Genomic DNA, 13,895 nt, shown 5'->3' with positions numbered 1-13,895 from the left:
TAACCCTAACCCTAGTAGCTAACCCTAGTAGCTAACCCTAGTAGCTAACCCTAGTAGCTAACCCTAACCCTAACCCTAGTAGCTAACCCTAACCCTAGTAGCTAACCCTAACCCTAGTAGCTAACCCTAACCCTAGTAGCTAACCCTAACCCTAGTAGCTAACCCTAACCCTAGTAGCTAACCCTAACCCTAGTAGCTAACCCTAACCCTAGTAGCTAACCCTAACCCTAGTAGCTAACCCTAACCCTAACCCTAGTAGCTAACCCTAACCCTAGTAGCTAACCCTAACCCTAGTAGCTAACCCTAACCCTAACCCTAGTAGCTAACCCTAACCCTAGTAGCTAACCCTAACCCTAGTAGCTAACCCTAACCCTAGTAGCTAACCCTAACCCTAGTAGCTAACCCTAACCCTAGTAGCTAACCCTAACCCTAACACTAGTAGCTAACCCTAACCCTAGTAGCTAACCCTAACCCTAACCCTAGTAGCTAACCCTAACCCTAGTAGCTAACCCTAACCCTAGTAGCTAACCCTAACCCTAGTAGCTAACCCTAACCCTAGTAGCTAACCCTAACCCTAGTAGCTAACCCTAACCCTAGTAGCTAACCCTAACCCTAGTAGCTAACCCTAAGCCCCTAACCCTAGTAGCTAACCCTAACCCTGGTAGCTAACCCTAACCCTAGTAGCTAACCCTAACCCTAGTAGCTAACCCTAACCCTAGTAGCTAACCCTAACCCTAGTAGCTAACCCTAACCCTAGTAGCTTAACCCTAGTAGCTAACCCTAACCCTAGTAGCTAACCCTAACCCTAGTAGCTAACCCTAACCTAGTAGCTAACCCTAACCCTAGTAGCTAACCCTAACCCTAGTAGCTAACCCTAACCCTAGTAGCTAACCCTAGTAGCTAACCCTAGTAGCTAACCCTAGTAGCTAACCCTAGTAGCTAACCCTAGTAGCTAACCCTAGTAGCTAACCCTAGTAGCTAACCCTAGTAGCTAACCCTAGTAGCTAACCCTAACCCTAGTAGCTAACCCTAACCCTAGTAGCTAACCCTAACCCTAGTAGCTAACCCTAACCCTAGTAGCTAACCCTAACCCTAGTAGCTAACCCTAGTAGCTAACCCTAGTAGCTAACCCTAGTAGCTAACCCTAGTAGCTAACCCTAGTAGCTAACCCTAACCCTAGTAGCTAACCCTAACCCTAGTAGCTAACCCTAACCCTAGTAGCTAACCCTAACCCTAGTAGCTAACCCTAGTAGCTAACCCTAACCCTAGTAGCTAACCCTAGTAGCTAACCCTAGTAGCTAACCCTAACCCTAGTAGCTAACCCTAGTAGCTAACCCTAGTAGCTAACCCTAGTAGCTAACCCTAACCCTAGTAGCTAACCCTAACCCTAGTAGCTAACCCTAACCCTAGTAGCTAACCCTAGTAGCTAACCCTAGTAGCTAACCTAGTAGCTAACCCTAGTAGCTAACCCTAACCCTAGTAGCTAACCCTAACCCTAGTAGCTAACCCTAACCCTAGTAGCTAACCCTAGTAGCTAACCCTAGTAGCTAACCCTAGTAGCTAACCCTAACCCTAGTAGCTAACCCTAGTAGCTAACCCTAACCATTTGTTAATTCCTTAACAATTTGGAGTTCATTCCTGAACTTAACCCCAACCTTAAATTCAGAGTTAATGCCTAAACTTAACCTAAAACACTTTAAGGTTAAAATTCTGTAATTCTGATGAGAGGGCTGATAGTTAGAGAGTGCTGGATGACACAGGCAGGAGAGGAGAGGTGCCCAACCCTAAAACACTTTGCATTCCCACTGGAGGACAACAGCCTCCATATGAATCCATGTGAAAACTAATGCTTTTTATTTTTCCAGTCATGTAAATCTTGCTATAATAATATAATATATATATATATATAATAGTGTACGTCGGTGTGGTTAGAATGTCCGCCCTGAGATTGGAAGATTGGGAGTTTGATATCTGGCTGTGTCGTCCCAAAGACTGTAATGGGAGCATTGAGGTAATTGGGGGGAAGGCCCTGCGATTGGCAAGTGTCCTGTCCAAGGGTTGTACTTGTGGAAACAGTTCTGTCTTGCACAAGACAAGGTGCTTCTCCCTCCCTTACTGTCAGTGGGTGTTACCTTTAGTTTCTAAAGCCCTGTCATAACGGAGGACTACAGAATAAGACTCTATGACATTACCTGTGTGGGTTTATATTGCTGAATTTGTCAGAAGCATTTAGGGTAAAATTCACCCCAGATTTAAACCACTATCTTTGACTTCGTCATCTATTGTTTTCTCCAAAGTGTTGTCATTTTACATAAGAGACATGAGTTTTTCTACATTGTAATGAACATGGTGCAACCGTGTGTTGGCAGGCATCGGCCGCAGTCCAGCAGTCCAGCCAAGTCTCCCCGTGCTTATGGTTCTCACAGGGGAAGTGAAGTGATTGGCTACAATGACAGAATGGATAAACCTGTTTCTTTAATTATCTTTTGCTGGTGCATGTTCAATGTAGCAATAAGGTACGAGGAGGTGTGTTAGATGCCCAACTCCACGTTGTTTCGTGCATGGACACAGCCCTTAGCCGTGGTATATTGGCCAAACACCACATACCCCCGAGGTGCCTTATTGCTATTTTAAACTGGTTACAGAACCGACGTAATTAGAGAAGTAAAATGACATGTTTCAGCATTCAGGGCTGGAACCATCCAGTTTATAATATAGGATAGACGCTTGTGGTTTCTAGCTGCACCAATCAGAGCAGTGAAGCGTGTCGTCGTGAAGCAACACTTTAGTGGTCAAAACCATTCATGCATTTATAAAATGGTCAGTTCCTATCTCTCACTCTCTCGCTATAATATATATATATATATATAATATATACAATTTTAATTCTGATCATTTTCTGGAAAAAATAAAAAGTGGAGGTGCTAAAACTTTAGTTCCTCCCTGTTTTAATTGGCTCAGGTGACCAGGTGACCAGGTGACCAGGTGTATGTTACGGAGGAAAGCTGCTTGGCTCAGGTGGCCAGGTGTATGTTACGGAGGAAAGCTGCTTGGCTCAGGTGGCCAGGTGTATGTTACGGAGGAAAGCTGCTTGGCTCAGGTGGCCAGGTGTATGTTACGGAGAAAAGCTGCTTGGCTCAGGTGGCCAGGTGTATGTTACGGAGGAAAGCTGCTTGGCTCAGGTGGCCAGGTGTATGTTACGGAGAAAAGCTGCTTGGCTCAGGTGGCCAGGTGTATGTTACGGAGAAAAGCTGCTTTGGCTCAGGTGGCCAGGTGTATGCTACGGAGAAAGCTGCTTGGCTCAGGTGGCCAGGTGTATGCTACGGAGAAAAGCTGCTTGGCTCAGGTGGCCAGGTGTATGTTACGGAGAAAAGCTGCTTGGCTCAGGTGGCCAGGTGTATGTTACGGAGAAAAGCTGCTTGGCTCAGGTGGCCAGGTGTGTGCTACGGAGAAAAGCTGCTTGGCTCAGGTGGCCAGGTGTGTGCTACGGAGAAAGCTGCTTGGCTCAGGTGGCCAGGTGTGTGCTACGGAGGAAAGCTGCTTGGCTCCATGGCTCAGGTGGCTAGGTGTATGCTACGGAGGAAAGCTGCTTGGCTCAGGTGGCTAGGTGTATGCTACGGAGGAAAGCTGCTTGGCTCAGGTGGCCAGGTGTGTGCTACGGAGGAAAGCTGCTTGGCTCCATGGCTCAGATGGCCAGGTGTATGCTACGGAGGAAAGCTGCTTGGCTCAGGTGGCCAGGTGTGTGCTACGGAGGAAAGCTGCTTGGCTCAGGTGGCTAGGTGTATGCTACGGAGGAAAGCTGCTTGGCTCAGGTGGCCAGGTGTGTGCTACGGAGGAAAGCTGCTTGGCTCCATGGCTCAGATGGCCAGGTGTATGCTACGGAGGAAAGCTGCTTGGCTCAGGTGGCCAGGTGTGTGCTACGGAGAAAAGCTGCTTGGCTCAGGTGGCCAGGTGTGTGCTCGGAGGTGTATGCTAAAGCTGGGCTCCAGGCTCAGGTGGCCAGGTGTGTGCTACGGAGAAAAGCTGCTTAGCTTCTTGGCTCAGATGGCCAGGTGTGTGTATGCACGGAGAATAGCTGCTTGGCTCCATGGCTCAGATGGCCAGGTGTATGCTACGAGAAAAGCTGCTTGGCTCAGGTGGCCAGGTGTATGCTACGAGAAAAGCTGCTTGGATCAGGTGGCCAGGTGTCTGCTACGGAGGAAGAACTTTGCAGATGTTTCTGATTAATATACAATGCCATGCTGTTGGGTGGTTACATTGAAATAAAACCCAGCAATGAAAAATAAATGTAGACTGGAAAGTATTAGCATGTTATGTCCTATTGGGGAAACGCAGCGCTGACACGGAAAATAGCCAATGTCCCCACTTCGGATTTCCCACTTCAAGCCCAAATATATCATACTTTGAATAAAACCATGACTTCTTGAAATATTATGCAACATCAAGGGAATCGTCTTTCAGTTGAAAAAAATAATTCCGCTCTTGTGGTTTCCTCTCCTTAGAGTTGGTGGCAGCGCATTTGCCATTAGTTTTAGTGTTACAAAGCACTTCATTTGAACAGTGTTCACCTCCTACAGCTCTATACGTCAGTGTCTGTAAAACCTGTCTTCCTGTTTCTTCCTGTCTGTCTCTCTCTGTCCCAGTCGTGTCCATGACTGTAGCTTTACAGGTGTCCATCCCTCAACGGACCTATGAGTTCGCCAGGGGAGACAACATCACTATACCATGCAGCTTCAAACCCAAGAACCCAGTCAACGATCTGGTCATCATATCCTGGTTGGCTGAAGCAGACAAACCCGGAGAGCCAGAGGTAATACACCAACCAGAAATCACTCTGATCAGCTCTGACCACATTCAGGGGGTTTCAACTATTGATCCCCTTGATAAAGATGAGCAATGATTGGGACATTTTTATACTACAGTTGTGCAGAGAATGTGATTTGACTGAACAAGAAATCGTTTTTTTCTACCCAAGAATTTAAGGGTCAAAATTAACACCCTTAAATATTGTTATAAATATAGTAGTTTTTGGGTCCCATATTCCGTACGGACATAATGACCACATCTAGTTTGTTGGATGCATTTGCAGTTCGTTTTTCAGATTATTTTGTGCCCAATCGAAATTAATGGTAAATAATGTATCGTGTCATTTTGGAGTCACTTTTATTGTAAAATAAGAATATAAAATGTTTCTGAACAAATCTACATTAACGTGGATGCTTCCATGGTTACGGATAATCCTGCATGAATGGTGAATAATGACGAGTGAGGAAGTTAGAGGATCAAAGATCATACCCACAAGACAGCCTAAACTCTCACCATTACCAATAACAGGGGAGGTTAGCATTGGTGTTTCCATGTTGTTGTTGACATTGGTGTTTCCATGTTGTTGTTGACATTGGTGTTTCCATGTTGTTGTTGACATTGGTGTTTCCATGCTGTTGTTGACATTGGTGTTTACATGTTGTTGTTGACATTGGTGTTTCCATGTTGTTGTTGACATTGGTGTTTCCATGTTGTTGTTGACATTGGTGTTTCCATGTTGTTGTTGACATTGGTGTTTCCATGCTGTTGTTGACATTGGTGTTTCCATGTTGTTGTTGACATTGGTGTTTACATGTTGTTGACATTGGTGTTTACATGTTGTTGTTGACATTGGTGTTTCCATGTTGTTGTTGACATTGGTGTTTACATGTTGTTGTTGACATTGGTGTTTACATGTTGTTGTTGACATTGGTGTTTACATGTTGTTGTTGACATTGGTGTTTACATGTTGTTGTTGACATTGGTGTTTACATGTTGTTGTTGACATTGGTGTTTACATGTTGTTGACATTGGTGTTTCCATGTTGACATTGGTGTTTACATTGGTGTTTACATGCCATGTTGTTGACATTGGTGTTTCATGTTGTTGTTGACATTGGTGTTTACATGTTGTTGTTGACATTGGTGTTTACATGTTGTTGTTGACATTGGTGTTTACATGTTGTTGTTGACATTGGTGTTTCCATGTTGTTGTTGACATTGGTGTTTCCATGTTGTTGTTGACATTGGTGTTTCCATGTTGTTGTTGACATTGGTGTTTCCATGTTGTTGTTGACATTGGTGTTTCCATGTTGTTGACATTGGTGTTTACATGTTGTTGTTGACATTGGTGTTTCCATGGTGTGTTGTTGACATTGGTGTTTACATGTTGTTGTTGACATTGGTGTTTACATGTTGTTGTTGACATTGGTGTTTACATGTTGTTGTTGACATTGGTGTTTACATGTTGTTGTTGACATTGGTGTTTACATGTTGTTGTTGACATTGGTGTTTACATGTTGTTGTTGACATTGGTGTTTACATGTTGTTGTTGACATTGGTGTTTACATGTTGTTGTTGACATAGGTGTTTACCATGGTGTTTACATGTTGTTGTTGACATTGGTGTTTACATGTTGTTGTTGACATTGGTGTTTACATGTTGTTGTTGACATTGGTGTTTACATGCTGTTGTTGACATTGGTGTTTACATGCTGTTGTTGACATTGGTGTTTACATGCTGTTGTTGACATTGGTGTTTACATGCTGTTGTTGACATTGGTGTTTCCATGCTGTTGTTGACATTGGTGTTTCCATGTTGTTGTTGACATTGGTGTTTCCATGTTGTTGTTGACATTGGTGTTTCCATGCTGTTGTTGACATTGGTGTTTCCATGCTGTTGTTGACATTGGTGTTTCCATGTTGTTGTTGACATTGGTGTTTCCATGCTGTTGTTGACATTGGTGTTTCTGTTGTTGTTGACATTGGTGTTTCCATGCTGTTGTTGACATTGGTGTTTACATGCTGTTGTTGACATTGGTGTTTACATGTTGTTGTTGACATTGGTGTTTACATGTTGTTGTTGACATTGGTGTTTACATGTTGTTGTTGACATTGGTGTTTCCAGGTGTCCGTCCTTACCTCCTACTCTACTGGTGTCCTGGACATCAGTGACAGGTATGAAGGAAGAGCTTCCCTGGAGCAGGACCTAGCTAAAGGAGTAGCCAACCTGAAGCTCTCCTCCATCGGTCTCCAGGACAACCGACTATTCGACTGTCGGGTCGCCATCCCCAAGGATGACAAGGGTCAGCTGGCTGACACCACCCGTCTGGTGGTCCTGGGTAAAAACAAAAACAATGACTCCCGTAGAATATTCCATAATAAACCGTAGAATTTAGCTTCATTCCACTTTATTCCAAAATAAACCTTAGAAATCTGTAAAGTGTCGATGATTACTGATAACTTAACGTTGCAAAACATATTGTGTCCACAGTGGCTCCCTCTGTGCCTGTCTGTAAGATCGATGGGAAGGCAGAGTACTTCCAGGATATCAGTCTCACCTGTCAGTCTGAAGAGGGCTCTCCTCTTCCTACCTACAAGTGGCAGGGCTACGACGTCAGAAACATGCCCCGAGCACCTGCACCCAAGACAACAGACAGTATGTAGTGTCTGTGTGTGCTTGTTAATCTTCAGTTGATATGACCTTGACTATGACCTTGACCCCTGACCTACCATGTTGTCTCTGTCTCTTCCAGAGGATGGTGTTCTGTCTCTCTTCAACCTCACCATGGAATCCTCAGGATACTACGTCTGTACCTCCACTAATAAGATCCGCAGTGCCAAATGCAACCTGACGCTGTCCGTCATGCCACGTGAGTGCACAATACTAGACTGTGTTAGCCTGCTGAGCTAAAGCTTAGGCGTTATCTCTGGGAGCTAACACAAATGTTCAGATCTGAGGCAATGTAACCATCACATGAGGATGGTCCTGTAACAGGATACACACAGACACATTTTATCAATAGACATTTCTCTCCTCCTCTCATGCTCCTCCTCTCCTCTCATGCTCCTCCTCTCCTCTCATGCTCCTCCTCTCCTCTCATGCTCCTCCTCTCCTCTCATGCTCCTCCTCTCCTCTCATGCTCCTCCTCTCATGCTCCACCTCTCCTCTCATGCTCCTCCTCTCATGCTCCACCTCTCCTCTCATGCTCCACCTCTCCTCTCATGCTCCACCTCATCTCACCTCTTCACCACCTCTCTCTCCTGTATGCTCCACCTCTCCTATGGCCCTGGGTTCATGCTCCACATGCGGGTATCATCTGGTGGCGTTGTGGTTGGTGTTCTGGTGCTGCTCATAATCCTCATCTACTGCTGCTGCTGCAGAAAGAAGGACAAAGCAGAGGAGTACGCTATGGGGTATGTATGGTCTGACACACACACACACCATGAGAGCTGAGATGGTGAGAACAGACGGTGTGCTGAGTCTCCTGTCCACTGATATGTCCTCAGGGTTCCAGAGGGGGAGGAGTTCCACGACGACAAACCCGTGGTGAACGGCGAGGATCGCCAGACGCGCAGCAAGGAAGGCGACGATGAAGACCACCCACCTAAGATCGCGGACCGTCGCGACCAGTACAAGGAACGCAGTGAGAAGGACTACGATGACCGCCGCAGCGACTACGATGACCGCCGCGAGCACCACGATGACCGCCGCAGCGACTACGATGACCGCCGCAGCGACCACGATGACCGCCGCGAGCACCACGATGACCGCCGCGAGCACCACGATGACCGCCGTAGTGACTACGATGACCGCCGCAGCGACTACGATGACCGCCGCGAGCACCACGATGACCGCAGGGACCAGGACGACCGCTACTCTGACCGCCGTGACCGGTACGACCGTGATCGTGTTTACGATGAACGCAGTGACGGCGGACGGTACAGTGATCGTTATGATGAGCCCTACGATGATCGTGACAGACCTCCCAGTGTACCGGCCAATAAACCTGCTAAGCCTTCTAAAAATAGAATAGATTAGAACCACTTAATGTTTACCGCAACTTGTGTTTGGAATGGTTGAAAATATAATGAATATTATAAACATAGTAGCTGCTGTAGGTCAGGCTTCACAAAGGGCCTAGCTGCCAGACTGAACTCGTCACATCAATAACAGGACGACAGTGACACAACAAAAGGCTGTAGATCAGGGATCATCAAATAGATTCAGCCGCCGGATGGTGTTTGTCCTTCAGCAGAAGTTCAGGGGACCGGAACATAATTATAAATCATTTGTAGACGGCAAATTGACTGCAAGAAACCCAAACGGATGTAATATTTGACAAATATATAATAATTTAGAACCTTGCTTACATTTGTATACCCTCACATATAAAGGCCTTCAATGTGGAGTACAGCCTATGATTGAAGGAAGGGCGGCCTCCATTCAGTTCAGTAGTCAGGAAGCCAATTGGAATGCTGATTCAAAGATTTGAAAAGTGCCATCTAGTATTTTCAATTAGGATTTTTTATTCTTGAATCTGAATTTAAATGTGCTTTCTGTTACAAACTGCCATTGCCTGGATAAGACTGTATGAATTCTCAGTGCATCTTATTGGATAATGCATTTTCCTCCTGCCTTTGTCTACTGTTGGTGTGACAGAAGAGCTTCTCACGTCAGTCTCAGGTCTTGACTGTTTGAGAACCACAAGCTTTCTGGTGACGGTTTGTTTGTTATTATCAACTGTAGATTGATAATAACCTCATTTAAAATGTTGGAGTTACATGTAATATCAACTGTAGATTGATAATAACCTCATTTAAAATGTTGGAGTTACATGTAATATCAACTGTAGATTGATAATAACCTCATTTAAAATGTTGGAGTTACATGTAATATCAACTGTAGATTGATAATAACCTCATTTAAAATGTTGGAGTTACATGTAATATCAACTGTAGATTGATAATAACCTCATTTAAAATGTTGGAGTTACATGTAATATCAACTGTAGATTGATAATAACCTCATTTAAAATGTTGGAGTTACATGTAATATCAACTGTAGATTGATAATAACCTCATTTAAAATGTTGGAGTTACATGTAATATCAACTGTAGATTGATAATAACCTCATTTAAAATGTTGGAGTTACATGTAATATCAACTGTAGATTGATAATAACCTCATTTAAAATGTTGGAGTTACATGTAATATCAACTGTAGATTGATAATACCCTCATTTAAAATGTTGGAGTTACATGTAATATCAACTGTAGATTGATAATACCCTCATTTAAAATGTTGGAGTTACATGTAATATCAACTGTAGATTGATAATAACCTCATTTAAAATGTTGGAGTTACATGTAATATCAACTGTAGATTGATAATAACCTCATATTAAATGTTGGAGTTACATGTAATATCAACTGTAGATTGATAATACCCTCATATCAAATGTTGGAGTTACATGTAATATCAACTGTAGATTGATAATACCCTCATTTAAAATGTTGGAGTTACCAACTGTAGATTGATAATAACCTCATTTAAAATGTTGGAGTTACATGTAATATCAACTGTAGATTGATAATACCCTCATATCAAATGTTGGAGTTACATGTAATATCAACTGTAGATTGATAATACCCTCATATCAAATGTTGGAGTTACATGTAATATCAACTGTAGATTGATAATACCCTCTAATACATAAAGTTAACCTTTTTAATAGTTGTTTTCATGACTTAGACGCACTGTGCTTTGTCCATTTATTTAGCGTCATGATGCTTGCTAATGCAGTGGAGTGTCAGGTGTCTCAGGTGAGTCCTCATTAACATATTCAAACCATGACTTGTTTTTGGAGTGAATGAGTCAATCAGGCCTTTTTGAAAGAGAACCTAGAGACCCATTTTAAGAACAGAGAGAGAAACAAGTTTCACTCTGGCATGTGCCTAGTCGTTTCACTTCCTCATTATAGCCTGAGGCCAGACAACAGACTCACTGAACTAGAAGTGGCTTCATTGGGTTCAGACCTATTAAATGGGTCTGTCTGAGTGAGGAGTTTTTATCTAAGGAAGGGAAGATATTCACGCCTTTTAATCTTTGACAAAAATGTCTAACTTTTGTTTTTATGCTTTTGAAATGTACAGGGACAATTTAACTAGTTAAAACATCAAATGTTTGAAGTTTTGGTTAGATGTGATGGTACAATTTATAAACTGTAAATAAAAATGTATCATGTTTCTAATCTGTGTACAAATGTTTTCATTGGGTTTACAGTGAATTTATATTAAAGCCAAATGTATTTATAAAAAGGCCACAATGTGTGTGTGTTTCAGTGCAGACAAAAGGATGTTTCTCCTCTATGGAAAAAGGAATGTACAGAACGTAAAGAAACGACAGAGGGCAGCAATGACCCTTGACTCATTTGTCTTTGTTGTGGGACTGTTCAGCCTAGTTTCGATTAGCCAGCTGTGGTACCGTTGATTCGTTTATGAAAGTGGTGGAACGAATGACTCCTTGTTGAATTCTCAATGTGTTTATCACTATGGTTTCAACCATCTAAAGCACAACAACATTTCAATGGAAAAAAATGTCTGGGTTTTGGTGTAGTTATCACTGTGGTTTCAACCATTCTAAATGGGAAGACAATGTCTGGGTTTTGGTGTAGTTATCACTGTGGTTTCAACCATTCTAAATGGGAAGACGATGTCTGGGTTTTGGTGTAGTTATCACTGTGCTTTCAACCGTCTAAAAGCACAATGTTAAAATGGGAAGACAATGTTCTATGTATTTTTATACAATTTTAATTTGATCACTGCGCTTCATCTAACACAACCGAAAGACCTGGATTACAGTTGAGATTACATCACAAGCACATAATGCAAGTGATCAATGCTGTTTGATATTCTGCACAGTTATTACAGCAATTGTGAAGATCTCTCCAAAAGATCTCCTGTGTTCTTTGCATGCTATCTTGAACAAGTTTTGGTATTCAGCCTACTGAGCCTCCAATCAGGCTAAGGGCTTGTCCAGTCCCTAGCCTATGAAGAACTACTCTGGTGACTGGATTACATTTAAACAACGTTGATTCAACCAGTTTGTGTCCAGTCCCTAGCCTATGAAGAACTACTCTGGTGACTGGATTACATTTAAACAACGTTGATTCAACCAGTTTGTGTCCAGTCCCTAGCCTATGAAGCACTACTCTGGTGACTGGATTACATTTAAACAACGTTGATTCAACCAGTTTGTGTCCAGTCCCTAGCCTATGAAGAACTACTCTGGTGACTGGATTACATTTAAACAACGTTGATTCAACCAGTTTGTGTCCAGTCCCTAGCCTATGAAGAACTACTCTGGTGACTGGATTACATTTAAACAACGTTGATTCAACCAGTTTGTGTCCAGTCCCTAGCCTATGAAGAACTACTCTGGTGACTGGATTACATTTAAACAACGTTGATTCAACCAGTTTGTGTCCAGTCCCTAGCCTATGAAGAACTACTCTGGTGACTGGATTACATTTAAACAACGTTGATTCAACCAGTTTGTGTCCAGTCCCTAGCCTATTAAGCACTACTCTGGTGACTGGATTACATTTAAACAACGTTGATTCAACCAGTTTGTGTCCAGTGAGCTCCCTTTATTCTCCTTTCGCTGTCTTTCCCCATCGTCTAAGAGGCATTGTTCAATGAAAATGTAATTTTCAATTGATTTCTAATAAAACACCATTTTATATCCACCCCACTTAGATACTAGGTGTCGTTCTTGAATTTAGGTGTCATTTGGACATTTTGGAAAAACGTAGCTGTATTTTTCTAGATGTGTTTTTATTTAACTGTATTTGGTTACATCTATTCTAAATCAATTAATGGAGCTTAATGTCTTTTCATAGTTTTTACCAGTATGACAACATTGTTCCACCTGTAGGAGCAGCAACACCAATGATGTAAACAGAGACATTTTAGGTAAATTATCATTTTCTGAAATGGAGGCCACAAATTCTTAAATGTATAGTAATCAATCCTTTAAAAAATGATTTACTGAAGTGATATGATTAGTGAAATGATTAGTGATATTAGTGGTATGATTAGTGATATTAGTGATATGATTAAACTCAATGTTACTTAGCGTCATTCAAATTGACCAACACCATGTAACACTGGATTCAGACACAACACATTTACATTTAAGTCATTTAGCAGACGCTCTTATCCAGAGCGACTTACAAATATGGAATCCTCAAATCTATGACATAATAAAAGGACATGTGTTTAGCTCATCTTTTCATTGATATAGACTCCTCCCCTGATAACAGACTCCTCCCCTGATAATATAGACCCCTTCCCCGGTAACAGACTCCTCCCCTGATAATATAGGCCCCTTCCCTGATAATATAGACCCCTCCCCCAGTAACAGACTCCTCCCCGATAATATAGACCCCTCCCCTGATAATATAGACCCCTCCCCAGATAACAGACTCCTCCCCCGATAATATAGACCCCTCCCCTGATAATATAGACCCCTCCCCCGGTAACAGACTCCTCCCCCGATAATATAGACCCCTCCCTGATAATATAGACCCCTCCCCTGATAATATAGACCCTCCCCCGGTAACAGACTCCTCCCCGATAATATAGACCCCTCCCCTGATAATATAGACCCTCCCCGGTAACAGACTCCTCCCCTGATAATATAGACCCCTCCCCCGGTAACAGACTCCTCCCCCGATAATATAGACCCCTCCCCTGATAATATAGACTCCTCCCCGGTAACAGACTCCTCCCCCGATAATATAGACCCCTCCCCTGATAATATAGACCCCTCCCCCGGTAACAGACTCCTCCCCTGATAATATAGACCCCTCCCCGGTAACAGACTCCTCCCCCGATAATATAGACCCCTCCCCTGATAATATAGACTCCTCCCCATGATAACAGTTTTCCACCGGAGCTCAAGGTCCTTGTGTATCTTTGTAATCAGTGATTTTCAAGGCGCTAACACCAATGACATTAAATTCAGGGACAACATTATACTAGTAATAATATCATTTGGTTTTATTGATGTAGGCAATATATTACATAA

General features: G+C 42.9%; 1 protein-coding gene across 1 annotated transcript; it reads left to right on the top strand.

The window, feature by feature from the left end:
- Window positions 1–4,636: 4,636 nt before the first annotated feature.
- On the top strand, window positions 4,637–9,339 carry LOC124028276 (cell surface A33 antigen-like). The gene is made up of 6 exons (XM_046340382.1): window positions 4,637–4,810; window positions 6,930–7,143; window positions 7,296–7,460; window positions 7,558–7,685; window positions 8,109–8,218; window positions 8,312–9,339. The coding sequence occupies exons 1-6, from the start codon at window positions 4,652–4,654 to the stop codon at window positions 8,841–8,843; spliced, it is 1,308 nt and encodes a 435-aa protein (XP_046196338.1). The 5' UTR covers window positions 4,637–4,651; the 3' UTR covers window positions 8,844–9,339.
- The last annotated feature ends 4,556 nt before the right edge of the window (window positions 9,340–13,895 follow it).

The sequence above is a fragment of the Oncorhynchus gorbuscha genome, unplaced genomic scaffold (assembly GCF_021184085.1).
Source record: "Oncorhynchus gorbuscha isolate QuinsamMale2020 ecotype Even-year unplaced genomic scaffold, OgorEven_v1.0 Un_scaffold_3943, whole genome shotgun sequence".
Classification (NCBI taxonomy): domain Eukaryota; kingdom Metazoa; phylum Chordata; class Actinopteri; order Salmoniformes; family Salmonidae; genus Oncorhynchus; species Oncorhynchus gorbuscha.
Note: the sequence above shows the minus strand (reverse complement) of the source record. Positions and strands in the feature narration are given on the sequence as shown.